The sequence below is a fragment of the Pristiophorus japonicus genome, chromosome 5 (assembly GCF_044704955.1).
Source record: "Pristiophorus japonicus isolate sPriJap1 chromosome 5, sPriJap1.hap1, whole genome shotgun sequence".
In the NCBI taxonomy this organism is placed as follows: Eukaryota; Metazoa; Chordata; class Chondrichthyes; family Pristiophoridae; genus Pristiophorus; species Pristiophorus japonicus.
Window position 1 is genome coordinate 128905523 of NC_091981.1, and position 17951 is coordinate 128923473.

Here is a 17951-nt window from a genome sequence, read left to right on the forward strand (position 1 = left end):
CAAGGAAGCAGTTGTGGCTAGCTCATTGAATGTATTCAAATCACAGATAAATAGATTTTTAACCAATAAGGGAATTAAGGGTTATGGGGAGCGAGCGGGTAAGTGGAGCTGAGTCCACGGCCAGATCAGCCATGATCTTTTTGAATGGCGGAGCAGGCTCGAGGAGCTAGATGGCCTACTCCTGTTCCTAATTCTTATGTTATGTTCTTATGTTCTTATGTCGTATACCAACGGTTAAATATTATAGAATCTTTGAAGGAATATAGAAAGAGGTAAAATTAAAATGGATATTAGGAATGCTCAGAGAAGACATGAAAAATCCTGGGTTAGTCATCATCACACATCATAGGCAGTCCCTCGAACGAGGATGACTTACTTCCACATGAGTTCACAGATGTTTCAATGAAGGACCCGATATTCCAGTCCTGAACTCCAATTGAAGGAGTGGAAGATGCCTGTGCGTGGATTTTTTTAATGTGTGGTGACCGTTGCATATCAGCCACCACACGGGCTTGATAGAGCTAGGCCTTTATCCAGTGGCAAGAGTAAACCAGGACGACTGGAGACCTGCTCTGCTGCACGGACCTAGTGCGCACACATATCGCAGTGTGGGCTGGCCCGTGCTGCCCCCGGGCCCTCTTGAATATATCTAATGAACTGGTATCAACAACTCTCTGCACAAGAGAATTCTACAGGTTAACAACTCTCTGAGTGAAGAAGTTTCTCCTCATCTCGGTCCTAAATGGCTTACCCCTTATCCTTAGACTGTGACCCCTGGTTCTGGACTCCCCCAACATCAGGAACATTCTTCCTGCACCTAACCTGTCCAGTCCTGTCAGAATTTTATATGTTTTCATGAGATCCCCTCTCATTCTTCTAAACTCCAGTGAATACAGACCCAGTCAATCCAGTCTCTTTGGATTTGGGCATGGTGCTAGAGGACTGAAGGACTGCTAATGTGGTACCCTTGTTTAAGAAGGGAGAAAGGGATAGGCTGAGTAATTACAGGCCTGCCAGCCTAACCTCAGTGGTGGGAAAATTATTGGAAAAAACCTTGAAAGACAGGATAAATCTACATTTGGAAAGGCAAGGATTAATTACGGACAGTCAGCACAGATTTATTAAGGGAATATCGTGTTTGACTAACCTGATTGAATTTTTCGCGGATGGAACCAAGAGGATCGATGAGGGTAATGCATACGATGTAGTGTATATGGATTTTAGCAAAGCTCTTGATAAGGTCCCACATGGTAGACTGGTGACGAAGGTTAAAGCCCATGGGATCCAGGGCAAAGTGGCTAATTGGATCCAAAATTGGCTTAGAGGTAGGAAGCAAAGGATAATGGTTGATGGATATTTTTATAACTGGAAGGATGTTTCCAGTGGGGTTCCGCAGGGCTCAGTACTGGATCCCTTGCTTTTTATGGTATATATCAATGGTTTAGATTTGAATATAGGGAGTATGATTAAATAGTTTGCAGATGGCACTAAAATTGGCTGTGTGGTTGATAATGAAGAGGAAAGTCATGGACTGCAGGAGGATATCAATCTACTGGTCAGGTGAGCAGGGCAATGGCAAATGGAATTTAATTTGGAGAAGTGTGAGGTGATGCACTTTGGGAGGGCAAATAAGGAAAGGGTATACATATTTAGGAATGAGATGAGGAGAAACTTCTTCACTCAGAGAGTTGTTAACCTCTGGAATTCCCTGCCGCAGAGAGTTGTTGATGCCAGTTCATTGGATATATTCAAGAGGGAGTTAGATATGGCCCTTACGGCTAAAGGGATTAAGGGGTATGGAGAGAAAGCAGGAAAGGGGTACTGAAGTGTAGATGAACAAAGGGACCTTGGAGTGCTTGTCCACAGATCCCTGAAAGTAGCAGGCCAGGTGGATAAGGTGGTTAAGAAGGCATACCGAATGCTTGCCTTTATTGGCCGAGGCATAGAATATAAGAGCAGGGAGGTTATGCTTAAATTGTATAATATACTGGTTAGGCCACAGCTGGAGTACTGCGTGCAGTTCCAGTCGCCGTATTATAGGAAGGATGTGATTGCACTAGAGAGGGTGCAGAGGAGATTTACAAGGATGCTGCCTTGAATGGAGAATCTTAGCTATGAAGACAGATTGGATAGGCTGTATTCTCATTGGAACAGAGGAGGTTGAGAGGAGACTTCATTGAGGTGTACAAAATTTTGAGGGGCCTGGCTATAGTGGCTATTTCCATTGGTGGAGGGATCAATTATGAGGGGGCATAGTTTTAAGATGGTTGGTGGAAGGTTCAGAGGGGATTTGAGGGGGGCTTCTTCACACAGAGGGTTGTGGAGGTCTGGAACTCACTGTCTGGAAGGGTGGTGGATGCAGAAATCCTCATCACATTTAAAAGGTGCTTGGATGGGCACTTAAAGTGCCGCAACCTGCAGGGTTACAGACCTAGAGCTGTTAATTGGATTAGACTGGATAATCTCTTGTTGGCTGGTGCAGATGAGCACTGTAGGGAATCGAATACAGCCAAGGTGATCTCCTGGATTAGTTTCCATCGCTTGGATGGGTTGGATGGGTTGGAAAGGAATTTTCCCAGTTTTTTTTGCCCCAATTGGTCTGGGTTTTTAATCTGGTTTTTGCCTCTCCCAGGAGATCACATGGCTCCGGTTGGGGTGGAGTGTAGAATGTTTCAGTGTAAGGGGTGTCACAGTTGTGTGGGGCAAACATTTTGGGCTGGGTACTCTACCTTTCCGCCATTGTTCATTGTTCATAGGTTTATATGTAATCTTCAGGGCTGCTGACCGAGGGCCGTGCGGCTCTTTGTCGGCCAGAGTGGACACGATGGGCTGAAATAGCCTCCATCTGTGCTATAAATTTCTATGTTTTTAAAGTGTACAATGAATGAATTACCCTTTTTGGGTGGAAAATAAAACGTCTCTACATTTGAAAGGTTTTAGGGGGTAATTTTAACCTACTTGCCAGGCAGAAAACTCATGGGATCGAGCAGAATGCTGGTTCAATGATGGTTACAACAATTGACTTCAATGTAGAGTAAAATTGGGCAGAGTGTAAAACAAGTAAAACCTAATCCCGTCAATTTCCTCTTGGACGGATAAAATTGCTCCGTATTGATATGGCTATTTCAATCAGTTCTGTAAAACTTTCTGTAACAGTATTGTGCCACCTCTCCCTCAAATAGCAAATTCAAAGTCAATCCTCTTCTGAATTAATCACCAAAATTTCAGAAGAACTCTGGGACTGTTTGAAAATGTAGCTTTTAACTATTTAATTCATTTGATATCAGATTTTCAGACAGACATAATTATAAACATGAATGTAATAATTGTTTAACGATGTATTATACAAAATTGTGAACTATGCAAGCATGGAAGTCAACGTGAATTATAATATATGTATATGCGTTTTGGACTGTGAAGATCCATTGAATTCACATGTTTCCAGACAAATGTAACAATAAATTAACAATAGACTACTGCAGATTACAGAAAAATTTTGCTGATGCATTGTATCCAGGCTGATGCATGAAACATGATTAATTACATACGAACAGAGGCCGAGAAAATCCTATTATGCCCATCAGTGCCCACTCCATTAAAGAGAGGATTTCGCCTCATTCGCCACTCTCCTCAATCACAACTTATGCTAAATCCTGGAGAAAACAAATAAATTAGGGGTAAAAAGGTTATGGCCAATTTCAGGGAAAATGCAAATTCCTCTTTGGCTCCTGAAGACAATCAATAAACTCCAGGAGTCCATGGTTACCCATGAGCCATCACTTAACTAACCCACATAGCTCCACCTCCAATTGATTCCTACGTCCTTAAGAACAGAGGACTGCAAACTTCAAACAGTGGAAAAGAAATGGAGGATGAGATTTGTAGACATTAGAAAGGGATGTATTAACATTATAGTCATAGTTGCAGGAAATTTTAATTAACCAACAATAGGGAAAATATCTATGGTGACAAATGGAAGGTTTTCTTTTTAAAACAGTTGCCATGGATTTCCATGGAGCTGCTCCCAATGTGCTGACCTAACTTTGCCAGAAGTGCAGCAGAAATCCTGTTTCTGCACATAAACAGGTTTCTACCACACTTCTGGCAAAGTTACAGCAGTACAGTGGGAACAGCCGTGAAGAAATTCTGGGTCAGTGTGTTCAGGTCTGTTTTCTCAGTCAATATATTGTTGGATTAAATTGTAGAAAATAAATTAGTTTTGAAAGAAAATCAGCAGAACTTAATGTGGATAAGTCGACCAGGTTCTGATGGCCTACACCCAAGGCTTCTGAAGGAAGTCAGCAAAGAGACAGCAGAGGATCTGACCACAATTTTTCAATCCTCCTCAGAAGATTAATTTGAACGATGGGACTGGAGAGTAGCTAACGCAATACTTCTGTTTAAAAAAGGAGTGAATGATAAACTGTTAACTGTAGACTAATTAAAGCTCAATTGTGGACAAATTCTTAGAACTCATAATTAAAAGTCAAATTAGTAAGCACTTATAAATACATGAGCTAATCATAGACAGCCAGCATGAATTTGTTAAAGGCAAGACTTGTTTGGCAAATATAAAAGGTTTTTTTGTACAGGTACCATGTAATTTAGATGGATATTTAGAAATGTTTGTCATGTGTCTCACAGGAGTCTGATTACAATAATTCACGTGTATGGTATAAGAGGAAGTGGAATCTCATGAATAGAAAGTTGTCTGACAGACAGGAAACAAAGAGTGAGACCTATATCCTGCAATCAACAAGGTAAGTTTTAAAAATATACTTACCTGAAAGTGTAATCAGAAGGAGCAGGAATGTCTCTCCCTACTCCACATTAAAAGAATGCAGGCCACTGCCACCACCCCTACCCCCCGCCCCCACCCACCGATCCCCAGCCCGCCACCAATCCCCTTCATTGGTTAGCAATTCCTCCCCCAACCCAGCCACTGATCCCCTTGAACCAGCTGCTGATTCTATCCCAACCTCCTATCTACCCCAATCCCAGGCCATTGATCGCCTCCTCTAGCTAGTGACACTCCTCCGCCCCCGCACCACCCCTCCGCCCCCCCCCCCCGCCCCTCCAGCCACTGATACCTTCCTCCACCCACCCAGGTTTCCTACCTGAGGACCGCTGTGATGCCAGCAGTGGCCCGATCTTCAAGGACACTTCGCCGGGTGAGCTGCTTCTTATTCTCGGCAGATCGCCTGCTTCATGGAAGTGAGACTCAAGGCTCAATATCAGGGACACCCTGGGCCTCACTATTTAGGCAAAAGGATAGCACCTGACACTCCCTGCATAGCCAAAAAAAGGGCATACACCAATTTCTAGGCCAATAACTTTCATGAAACCCTTCTCAAATTATGCATAATGGTCCAAATAGATTGTGCAATGTGATTGAATCAATCCACTGAAATTGATCACTTAAGTTTTATTCTATGTACTCTATACATTGCATATGCACATGTAAAGTTTACCATTTTTGCAGTTTAAATCATAAATGATGTCACCATTATCATCCTCCTTTTGACATTTCGGTAATTTAAGCACCACATTAAAGGTTACATTTGCTCTAACCAGAGTAGGTCCATCATTGCTCAAGTGGGCCACAACTTTTCCTCCTGAAAGAGAAAACAGATGGATTGAAGAGGAAAAAACAAGTACATTTTGGTATTCAATATAATATTCGCTCAGCCAGATGTGGTTCGGACTATAAAATAATTAGGTAGTGAAACTGTAAACACAAGTATGAAGAATGTGTTTATGAATTCACTATCAATAGTGAACAGAGGAAACCTTCTCACATAGCCTCGCAAGGAAAACTAAAACATTTAGAATTAATTGTGAACATAATTAGCAATACATTATTCTGCTTTATAACTTAAGGAACATTACCCATCCCCTGTTCAAAGATAAATAAAATTTCAAAATTAAGGGACTGGGACTGCAAGTCAGAAGGTTCACTACATCAGTGATGCAAACTATAGATATACTCTCTGTGTGGTCACTGTATAGTTGCATAAGATGGAGACTTGTTTACCTGATGTACTATCAATAAGGTTTACACTGTGTAAATACATGCTAGCACTACTAGAGGGTGCAACTGGTGGAGACCGGGATTTCCTGCCCTGGTGTATAAAAGGGAAGCCACCATACGGCTGCCTCACTCTGGAGTTACGAATAAAGGACCAAGGTCACTACAGTTTGAGTACAACACATTGCTTCGTGGAGTCATTCATAGGTACATTACAGACATAATAACTGGCGACGAGTATATGGACTTTGACGCGATTATGGCTACCTTTGGCACACTAAAAGACTTCACAGAGGGTGATGATTGGGATGCCTTCACGGAAAGGCTCGAGCAATATTTCGTGGCAAACGACCTGGCAGGGGATACGGACACATTGGCGGAGAACCAGTTGTGGGCCCGAGGTCTACCGCCTTGTCAGGGACTTGCTGGCACCCACGAAGGCCAAGGATAAAACATACGATGAGCTGACTGAACTAATTCGCGACCAACTAAAACTAAAAGAGAGCAACCTCACAGCCAGGCATAGACTCTACACTCACCGCAGATCCGAAAATGGGGCCAGACGAATTTCTACCCCATTATATGTAAGCTACCGAACTAATCATAAAACTATTGCATAAGCTGGACCTTTTCCAATCACACAATTAACCAAATAAGTCCCTAATCAAGACCCTATTCGTGATTCCAGTCAAATAACTTTCAAAAAGATATATAGCACTTGCATAAGTTTCGTGAAATTATACCTCATTTGACTATGGTCTATTTGTGGTTTAAACCCATTTGTTATTGTAAAACTGTGTATTAATACTGGGTTAATTCAACAATATTAGCTCGCACACTTTTAGCAATAAACGCCTAAGCTAACTAGGGAAATCTTTTGGGGAGAAATTGGGCACCTTTGTGCCTCCCATTAGTGCCTCCGGGCGGGGGCGGGGGGGGGGGGGCGCGGGGCGGTGATAACAAGGCGCTAGTGGCTTACCGAGCGGGCGCAGTGAAATTACCGACGCCTGCGAACTTGCATGGTGGGTTAGTGCTGGTGCTACACCTTACCGTCTCAATCTCCTGCAACCTGGATATTATGACATCATCCGGTGCGCAGTGCCCCATTATCATCCCGGATCATAAATTCACCTCCGGCCCCTGCAGCACCGCCGGGCATCAACAACGGCAGCTGCAGGAGGCGTTTTGAGCATGGCCCGCCGCTTGGGGAGCGGTAATTGAAGGCATTGGTGGTCAGGTAGGCAAAAATATTATTTTTACCCCACTGTGCTGCTTTTTGACTTTTTCCAATGCTGTGATTGATCAGCCCTGCACACTGTTAGAGTGCTTGGGGCTGATTTTCATGGATCGCAGGTGCTGTCGCTGACCAGTCGAAGCCTTACCTTGAAACGACCTCTGCAATGGCCCTTCCCTTTAAGGGAAGGAAGGAACCTGTGAATCCGGCAGAACTGCACGGGACATTGTCCAGCGTTCTGCCACTACCATCCCTCTTGCTCCATTCAGCGCTCCAAGGGAAGTGGTAGCGCTCCACTTCCCTCCTGGAGCACTAAACCGGAAGTTCGCTGGACTTGTGTAGCACCCGGTGATACTTTCGCGCTCCTGCAAAAGTTACCGTCCCAAATCAGGCGCTACGCAATTTCTAGCCCATTTAGTTTAAATACTAGTGACAGCCATAACTTTATTACTAACCACAATGTGTTGCTATAAGTTAAGACATGTAACTATAAGCCATATAGTATACTAAGTTATCCCTAAATTGTTTAACTTTGTTTAGTTGTCATAATTTAATTTACCATTGGGACCTTACACCTTAAGAAGTACTATTTTCAAGCAAATTTAATGGTTTTGGTTAATTTCTTATATTAACCATTTAATTTGCATTTTGCTAGTCGCAATGCATATTACAGGCCTGACAGTTCTATTTTGTAAGTTGCTTTTGATCATTGCATAAAAGGGATCTTTGGTAGAATTGCCCATGAAGTTTAAAACATTTAAAATTACAACTTCATATTTGTCACTTCAGCATACAAGATTCAATATTTCAAATCATCTTTTAACCTGCATTCTCACCTGCTAGAAAATATCTGCTGTAATACTAATTCATAAGATTTGCACATTTTTATTTGTTCTGGAATAATAGAGAACTTGTTCTTATATTTGAGATGGAGAATCACAGTGTGGCATGAAGCTACCAAGAAAGGTGCAGTATGGAGCACTAATTATTTCCAACATAAGCCTCAATATCCAACATCATAACAGCACTCATTTCCAGCATCATGCCTGCAGCCTCTTATCACAAGTTGTTGTGAAAGAGATTATTTAAAATGCATTCAACAGAAGATTTCAAGCCACTCAGATCAGACATAGAAGGCATTAGTCTTTTTTAACTAAGTAGAATTCTAAGATCGCGTGGGAAAGAGCACTTGAGCAGAAGTAACGTCTAGAGTACAAAAAGTTACATAGAAATTTCCAGTTGACGTGCTTACCTTTCCAGCAGTTTTTCCATCGGACATCATTCCTCTTCCAATAGGGATAAAGTTGGTCATTCCAGACATTATTGTCAGGGAGCCATCCAGTGAGATGACCAGAATGCAGTGAGGATGACAATTTGCTGTCATGCATTAACACATCTCGGAAACCTGACAACAAGAAATACAGTCAACTTCTAGAATGAGATACAAGTTTGTCCTCAGTTGAAAAGTAAAGAAGCTAAATAATTGTCAGGCCATTGTAAGATATGTGTGATAAAGATGTAGTTAGAGATTTCAGTTATGTGAAATTTCTATGAATGTTCCCCCAGCCTAATATCTGCACAACTATTTTCTAATTACTGTATATGACTGAAATAAAGTATATCTTTTGCCTCCCACTCCAATATTTCTCCTTTGCTCTCCTAAAAATGGAGACGCATATTGTGAATGGCTCCATGGGCACACTTACAATTAGGTGTAACACGCCTCTCCTCCCCCCCCAGCCCCCCAAAAGCTGCCTTTCTTCATGTGAGAGTCTAGACACTGAATGTCAGCGGATATTCGACTGTGAAGCTCAATTCTGCCTTCCCCCAACATCCAGATATGCAGACTTTCTGGCTGCAATTTCACCTACCAAGGCAAGATCAGAGCAGCCAAGGTAGGTGGCAGACTGCGACCCCACTGCTGTCTCCATGCCGGCTTCCCCCACGACTTTGGCCTGATGGGGCATATTAAGCCCGCCCTGCGAGGTACCAGGCCAATAAAAGGAAGCGGGACTGGTGACATCATTTGATGATGTGTCATCAACTGGTTTCCTTAAAGGGACAATGTCCACATTGATTTTGACAGTTATGCTGTCAGTGTTCTGCAGTATGGAGGTTTTGCAAACACTGACAAGCACTGCACAAAGGTCTCTTCCATAACTCCCTCTGTATGGTTATGGAGGGAGTCACAGCACACAGGTAGGTTCTTGTCCCTTCCAATGGGCAGAAGAGACTGCCCCAGGACACCAAAGCAACCGGGTTGCACATTACACAGGAGGGCACAAGCAGGGATATCGTCAGGAGGACCTGGCTGCAGTGGCGCAAACCTTTCAATGATCTCAGTACATCACAAAAGGTTACTGAAAAGCCTCATCCTGTTGTGTCACTCATCACATCACCATCACTCTGCCTTCCCTACTCCTGCACATCCTTACTCACGCCAACTTACCTTGCACCTCCACATATTCCTCTCCCTCTCTCTACATTATCACATCCCCATATTACTAGCCACCCCTCACACTCACCCTCATCCTTCTCCAATCATACCACCTAACTTGGGTCCTTTAGCCAATGTTCATGTAGAGTTTCTGCTAATGTGGTGTCAAACATTGAAATCTTTATTTTGAACACTTTGCCTTCTTGGACATATTTGTGTACACCTTTGGAAGTTGTTTAGTGAGTTGCAGTGAATGGTGAGACATAACGGTATTCCCCGCAATGCTGATGAGTGTGAAACAAATGGCTTGGGCATTGTAGGGATGCTTTATGGTGCTGGTGTAGGGTGGTGCTAACCTGACGCATCATGTGGCAGCCAGGGTGTACAACATCAAGTGAAGTAAATGTGGCCATGGTGAGGTCATCCCTGGCCTCCCGGGCAGCAATGTGGTCAGGTGCTGTTGCCCTGAGTCCTGCGCAGTATTAGGTGATTGCGGAGAAGGTTGGTTTTGTTTTTGGTGCTGCTGGTGTGCCTGGTGATGATGGTGTGCCTAGTGATGTTGAAGTTGAAGCTGATCGTGGTGGGATTCTGAGGACCAAGGTGAGATTTTTTCAAGGGCACCGATGCTGATGGAATAAATGGTAGCTGAAGTTGAGATGACAGAAACAATCTGTCAATGGTGAGACAGGTTGTTCCAAGGAGGTGACAATGGATATAGAGTTTACTCTAAATACTTCCAAATTGTATAAAGCTTAAAATTGTCTTCCAAATCCTGAAGGCTCCAGCTTCTAACACTGGAAAGTGAACAGCTGTGAAATGGTAGCTTTTATACCAGTTTTTCAGCTGTCACCTTTTAAGAAGAATGGAGAGTCACTGAAATAAAAAACCTACTTACCCGACGTGATCCCCGAGTACCGGGAATCTGGTGAAAAGCTGTAAAAATGATAAGTAGGTGGTAAAATGCTGTTCGAGTACCCTTTGCCAAGCTCTTAACGATTTCAACTGGCTCACCCGCCGCTTAGTGTCGGTCTGAAAAGCGCAGACAGACCCAGCACTTGGAAAAATGACATGGAGGCAGGTTCACAGCGGGATACTGCTCTGCTGTCAATCTTTTAGATTTTGACAGTGGACCCGCCTGCAAATCTGCCCTCTGAGCGGCGGCAAAATCCTAGCCTCTAAGTGGAGTTGCTGAATACAATCAGGAGCAGAAACACTGCCTGATATTGTTCCCCCACATTGTCCAAGCACTGAGGCTCATTCTACTGTCCCAACCCCAGTTGCAAACAATTTCGTTTTAATGACTTACTTACATCAGTTAGATAAATGAAGAAGAAAATCAGAAAATAGATTAGCTTATTATTGTGTTCCGAACACAGATGAGACTGCACACAGGGAGGTTAAAGTAACAATGACCTCAGTCTTTATTAAGACATTCCAGAGTGAGGAACAGGCCTTAGGGGCCGGCTTATATACAGTGCTCCCAAGGAATGCTGGGATCCCTTGGGACTTCAGGGGAGGTGCTCACTGGTGGCGGAACATGGGAGTGCATGTTTTACAGATACACAACATCACTCCCCTGCAAAGTCAAAGTGAAAACTATTTACAAGGTGAGGCGGTCGGGAGCCTTTCACTCCCTGGTGGACCACCTCGGTACAAATGTATGTTCTGGTGTGTTAGTTGTGCCCTCGCTGGACTGGCGTTTTGTTGGTCCTGCAGGGCTGCTGGGTGAGCCTGGCCTTGCTGGGCATGATGGGTTCGATTTCCTGGTGCGGGGTGGTGTCGTTGATCCTTTGGGTGTGTGTTGTGGGCTCGAAAAAGGTGGTGTCTGCTGTGGGTTGTTCAGGGCAGTCTGTGAACCACAGCCTCGTTTGGTCCAGGTGTTTTCTGCAAATTTGTCCATTGTCTAGTTTGACTACAAACACCCTACTCCCTTCTTTAGCTATCACCGCGCCCGCGATCCACTTGGGACCATGTCCATAGTTTAGCACATACACAGGGTAATTCAGATCAACGTTCCGTGACACAGTGGCGCGACCATCATTTACATTTTGTTGTTGCCACCTGCTCTCTACCTGATCATGTAGGTTGGGGTGAACCAGCGAGAGTCTGGTTTTAAGTGTCCTTTTCGTGAGTAGCTCAGCCGGGGGCACCCATGTGAGCGAGTGGGGTCTCGTGCAGTAGCTGAGCAGTACTCGGGACAGGCAACTTTGGAGTGAGCCTTCTGTGACTCATTTAAGGCTCTGTTTGATTGTTTGTGCTGCCCGCACTGCCTGCCCATTGGAGGCTGGTTTAAACGGGGCCGAGGTGACATGTTTGATCCCATTGCAGGTCATGAATTCTTTAAATGCGGCACTGGTGAAACATGGCCCATGGTCACTGACCAGTATGTCAGGCTGGCTATGGGTGGAAAACATGGCCCTCAGGCTTTCAATGGTGGTGGTGGCGGTGCTTCCCGACATCATCTCACATTCAATCCATTTTGAAAAAGCATCCACCACCACCAGGAACATTTTACCGAGAAACGGGCCCGCATAGTCGACATGGATCCTTGACCATGGTCTGGAGGGCCAAGACCACAAATTTAGTGGTGCCTCTTTGGGCGGGTTGCTCAACTGAACACACACGTTGCATTGCCGTGCACAGGACTCTAAGTCAAGGTCGATACCGGGCCACCACACATGGGAGCTGGCTATCGCTTTCATCATTACAATACCCAGGTGTGTGCTGTGGTGATCCGAGATGAACGTCTCCCTGCCATTTTTGGGTAGTACTACGCGGTTACCCCACAACAGGCAGTCTGCCTGAATGGACAGCTCGTCCTTTCGCCGCTGGAACAGCTTGATTAGCTCTTGCATTTCAACGGAGATGCTGGCCCAGCTCCCATGCAGTACACAGTTTTTTACTAGGGACAGCAGAGGATCTTGGCTGGTCCAAGTCCTAATCTGGTGGGCCGTGACAGGTGATTTTATCATTTTCAAACGTTTCCATGACCATCAACAAGTCTGCGGGCTGCGCCACCATCAACAAGTTTGCAGGCTGCGCCATTTCCACCTCCGTGGTGGCAATGGTAGCCAACTGAGAGCATCCGCACAGTTCTCGGGTGCCTGGCCTGTGGCAGATGGTATAGTTATATTCTGATAGCGCAAGTGCCCACCTTTGTATGCGGGCTGAGGCATTAGTATTTATCCCCTTGTTTTCAGCGAACAGGGATATGAGGGGCTTGTGATCGGTTTCCAACTCAAATTTGAGGCCAAACAGGTACTGATGCATTTTCTTTACCCCAAACACATACGCTAGTGCCTCTTTCTCAATCATGCTGTAGGCCCTCTCGGCCTTAGACAAGCTCCTGGAGGCATAGGCGACAGGTTGCAACTTCCACACAACGTTTGCTTGTTGTACAACACACCTAACTCCATATGACAACGCATCACATGCTAGCACGAGTCTTTTACACGGGTTATACAAGTAGCTTGTTGGAGCATAAAATGTTTCTGGTTTTCTCAAAAGTAATTACTTGATTTTTTTCCCCATACCCAGTTCTCACCTTTATGCAAAAACACATGTAGGGGCTCTAAGAGGGTGCTTAACCTTGGTAGGAAGTTACCAAAATAGTTGAGGAGTCGCAGGAACGACCGCAGCTCCGTGACATTCTGTGGCCTGGGTGCGTTCCTGATAGACTCTGTCTTGGCGTCTGTTGGCCGAATGCTGTCCACCGCGATCTTTCTCCCCAAAAACTCTACCTGTTGCCATGAAGACGCATTTGGATCTCTTCAGCCGCAGCCCTACGCAATCCAGTCGCTGGAGGACCTCTTCCAGGTTTTGTAGGTACTCGACGGTGTCCCGACCCGTGACCAATCTGTCATCCTGAAAAACCACCGTGCGTGGTATCGACTTGAGTAGGCTCTCCATGTTTCTCTGGAAGATCGCTGCAGCCGATCGAATTCAAAACGGGCATCTGTTGTCGATGAACAGTCCCTTGTGCGTGTTGATGCACATGAGGCCCTTCGAGGACTCCTCCAGTTCCTGCATCATGTAGGCCGAAGTCAGGTCGAGCTTGGTGAACGTCTTGCCTCCTGCCAGCGTCGCAAACAGGTCGTCTGCCTTAGGTAGCGGGTATTGGTCCGTAGCGAGAAACAATTAATAGTTACTTTATAATCACCGCAAATCCTGATCGTGCCATCACTTTTGAGTACTGGAACAATCGGGCTGACCAACTCGCTGAATTCCATTGGGGAGATGATGCCCTCGCGTTGCAGTCTGTCCAGCTCGATTTCCACTCTCTCCCTCATCATGTGAGGTACCGCTCGCGCTTTGTGGTGAATGGGTCGTGCCTCTGGGACCAAGTGGATCCGCACCTTCGCCCCGGAAAAGTTTCCAATGCCTGGCTCGAAAAGGGAAGGAAATTTGTTAAGAACCTGGGTACATGAGGCCTCATCGACATGTGATAGCGCTCGAATGTCATCCCAGTTCCAGCGGATTTTGCCCAGCCAGCTCCTTCCAAGCAGTGTGGGGCCATCGCCCGGGACAATCCAGAGGGGCAGTTCGTGCACCGTGCCCTCGTAAGTGACCTTGACCATGGCGCTGCCCAGGACAGTGATGAGCTCTTTGGTGTACGTTTTCAGTTTCGTGTGGATAGGGCTCAGGGCTGGTCTGAGTGCCTTGTTGCACCACAGTCTCTCAAACAGCTTTTTACTCATGATGGAGTGGCTAGCGCCAGTGTCCAGTTCCATGGCTACGGTTGAGCCATTCAATTTTACATTTAGCATTATAGGTGGACATTTCGTCAAAAATGTGTGCACCCCATGTACTTCAGCATCTGTCTCCTCTCTCTAAGGCTCAAAATTGCTTTGATCCACCATGGACCAATCTTCCTCTACCATGTGGTGGTTAGCAGGTTTTGCAGAGCTTGCAGCTCGTCTGCAAACTCGTTGGAGGTGCTCCATTGTTCCACAGCTCTTGCAAACATACCCTTTGAAGCGGCATGAATAGGCTGAATGGAAGCCTCCACAACCCCAACAAGGTGTGAATTGCCTTGCATTCATCCTTTGTTGCGGACTCTGAGTCATCTGGGTCACCTGACGCCTACTGGCAGTTGCAGACTCGTGGTTTCTGCCCTGTACATTTCTGCTCATGAACACAGTTCCAGTTAATTTATGAACATTGCTAGCACTTGTGTGCTGAGAGATTTGTTTGGTGTTATCACTGGTAGACATAAATGCCTGTGCTATCGCAATGGCCTTACTAAGGGTCGGTGTCTCTACAGTCAGAAGTTTTCGTAGGATGGTCTCGTGGCCAATGCCCAGTACAAAAAAGTCTCTGAGCATCTACTCCAGGTAGCCATCAAACTCACATTGTCCTGCAAGTTGCCTTAACTCGGCGACATAGCTTGCCACTTCCTGACCTTCAGATCGCTGGCACATGTAGAACCAATATCTCGCTATCAGCACGCTCTCCCTCAGGTTAAGATGCTCCCGAACCTGTGTACACAGCTCCTCATACAACTTATCTGTGGGTTTCACCAGAGCCAGAAGATTCTTCATGAGGCTTTAGGTCGGTGCCCCACAGACCGTGAGGAGGACTGCTCTCCTTTTTGCAGCGCTTCCTTCTCCGTCCAGCTCGTTGGCTACAAAGTACTGGTCTAGCCGTTCGACATAGGTTTCCCAGTCCCCATCCTACGAGAACTTCTCCAGGATGCCCACAGTTTGCTGCATCTTTGCGTTGGATTCGTGTACTCATCGCCAGTTGTTGTGTTCCTAACACAGATGAGACTGCACACAGGGAGGTTAAAGTAACAGTGACCTCAGTCTTTATTAAGATACTCCAGAGTGAGGAACAGGCCTTAGGGGCTAGCTTATATACAGTGCTCCCAAGGGATGCTGGGATCCCTTGGGACTTCAGGGGATGCGCTCCCTTGTGGTGGAACATGGGAGTGCATGCTTTACAGATACACAACACTTATATATGTTATGGGTTGGAATTGTACTGACTTGCTAAATCCTGCATATATATTTTTTTGCTTTTCAACTATACATTGAAGATGTGGATTTCCCCATTACAATTCTAAGACTCGACAAGATCAGGCATAGTGTAAATTCCTGCAATGCGAAGAGGCAGCTGCAATTTTGAGGCCAATGAGCTCCAAGGCTCCAAACAGCCTGATGCAGCTCAAAATATCGGGCCGCTCTGGCCGCCAGCAAGGCAAGTGCAAAGGGGAATAATCACAATGGGTGGGGGTCCCGGGGACTGGGGCGGGGACAGTGGCCAGATTATTTTTGTGGGACCTGGAAGAGCACTCCTGCTCTTCCGGGCCACACAGAAATAATTCCAAACTTATTTTGACTGAGCCTCTTTGGCTCCATCGCCTGTGGAACTGGTTGACTGATTTGCATAGTAAAAGGGGTTTACCACCTGAAACAGGTTGATGCGTCAGATGCACATCAAGAGGCTCCTTTTAAAATATCACTGGCCTCTTCATCAGTGTTAACAAGGTGGTAAGACTACTGATCCCATTTTGAGGTCATTACCACGTGTTAGAAGTGAAAATCGACCCCATTTTCTTTATCCAGCTCTCACATCTGAGCAACTGTTACTGATGTCAAACCTTTATGCCAATCATGCTTTATCTCTACTCTCTGCAACAACACCCCCCACCCCACTTTATTCATCCCACTTGGAAACCTGCAGCGTCAACGTCCCCATATTGATAGAAAAGCATTAATATTTATAGGAGAGAGGAACAGAGATACAGATGCTACTGCCAGTACTGTGATAGAGGAATGGTACTCATTTAAAGTCTGTACTCTTAGTAACTATAAAAGAATATCAAACCTTCTATAAATAACTATGATTTTTTAAAGAAGATTGAGTTAAAGATCATCAGATATTGTTCCTCCAGGAGAGAGAAAAATGCTGTAATCATATTCATGTGACTGTCAGATGACTGAACATCCACAGGATATTAACAGTGGGAAGTTGGCACTGTAACGTAACCAATTACAAAAACTTAAACATAATGATTAGAACTTCAGATGTAGTTGTGTACTGCCAGTTATTTTTATAAGTTACACATTAAATAGAAGCTACCAAAAGCTGTGGTCTGACTCAGTTCTGAAGTTTCAGTATTTGATGTAGTCTTTATACCACGCCAAATCATGCAGTGCTGACGGTGTGTCTGCAGCAGAACAAATTGGCAGCTATTGTTGTCGTTCACTTGTTTCGCTGTGGCGTGGCAGCAGCGGGCAGAGCTCTTCATGATTACACTCAAACACTGGAACATGGTACAACTTACCAGCCTGTCTTTTCATTGACACATCAGCTCTTATCAATTTTTGAAAATGTCATTGTACCGGCTGATTTTTTTTTAAAGTAAAAAATTGGCCATTGCACCAGCAAGTTACACTGTTGCTGATGCAAAGCAAAATAAGCTGATTTGTTGGAAGTGATTTCATAAGAACAAAACTGTTATATATGTAAACTTGTATTTACTCTGTAGAGACACCAGAGGACTCATCCCCTGGAGTCCCAAGGGATCCCATAATCCCTTGGGAGCACAGGTATTTAATGAGGCCTCATAGGTTGGAGAGGCACTCTGGAGACCTGCAATAAAAGACTAAGGTCACACTTTACTTTGAGCTCACAGTGTTCAGTCTGACTCTTTCTCCATGCATAACAATATGAACATAAGAAATAGGAACAGGAATAGGCCATACAGCTCCTCGAGCCTGCTCTGCCATTCAATAAGATCATGGCTGATCTGATCAATAACTCAGCTCCACTTCCCTGCCTGCTCCCCATAACCCCTTATCGTTTAAGAAACTATGGGTCCCAGTATCAGCCTTTGGCACTGTGAGTTTGTCTGGCACCAGCACCAAAGTTTCAGAAGGAAAGTAAAACATTTTACCCCAATCCAAGCTTTGATAGGGAAGAACAATCAGAAGGTTACAAAAGGGCAGGAGATAAAGAAAAAAGATCCACCGCACCCGTTCCGATACTGGTCCAAACCTCCTACGGACAGTCATCAATGTCAATAGTGCTACTGGCCAGCATTGGAATATTAAGCTTGCAGTTCTACTACAGCTACTGAGATGAGAGCCCTATCTGCAGCTGTGATGCATATTTGGCACACCCTGACTGGTACTGACTGGTATCAAGGTGCCACAACAATGCACCTCTGCCCATGTTCTAATGCATGTGTAGAGCTCTGCTCCCCAGGAGATAATAAGGTTAGGAAAGAGAAGCTAGAGATTCTGTCT

The 17951-nt window shown here is 45.0% G+C and overlaps 1 protein-coding gene across 2 annotated transcripts in view; it reads right to left on the reverse strand.

Annotated features, from left to right (window-relative positions):
• The window catches only part of gpnmb (glycoprotein (transmembrane) nmb), a 116822-nt gene that overhangs the window by 89019 nt on the left and 9852 nt on the right, over window positions 1–17951 (reverse strand). For both annotated transcript variants that reach the window (XM_070879949.1, XM_070879948.1), the window contains exons 2-3: window positions 8515–8667; window positions 5472–5615 (exon numbers count right to left, since the gene is read on the reverse strand). In XM_070879949.1, coding sequence (XP_070736050.1) covers window positions 5472–5615; window positions 8515–8667 — 297 coding nt within the window. The remainder of the gene's footprint in view (window positions 1–5471; window positions 5616–8514; window positions 8668–17951) is intronic.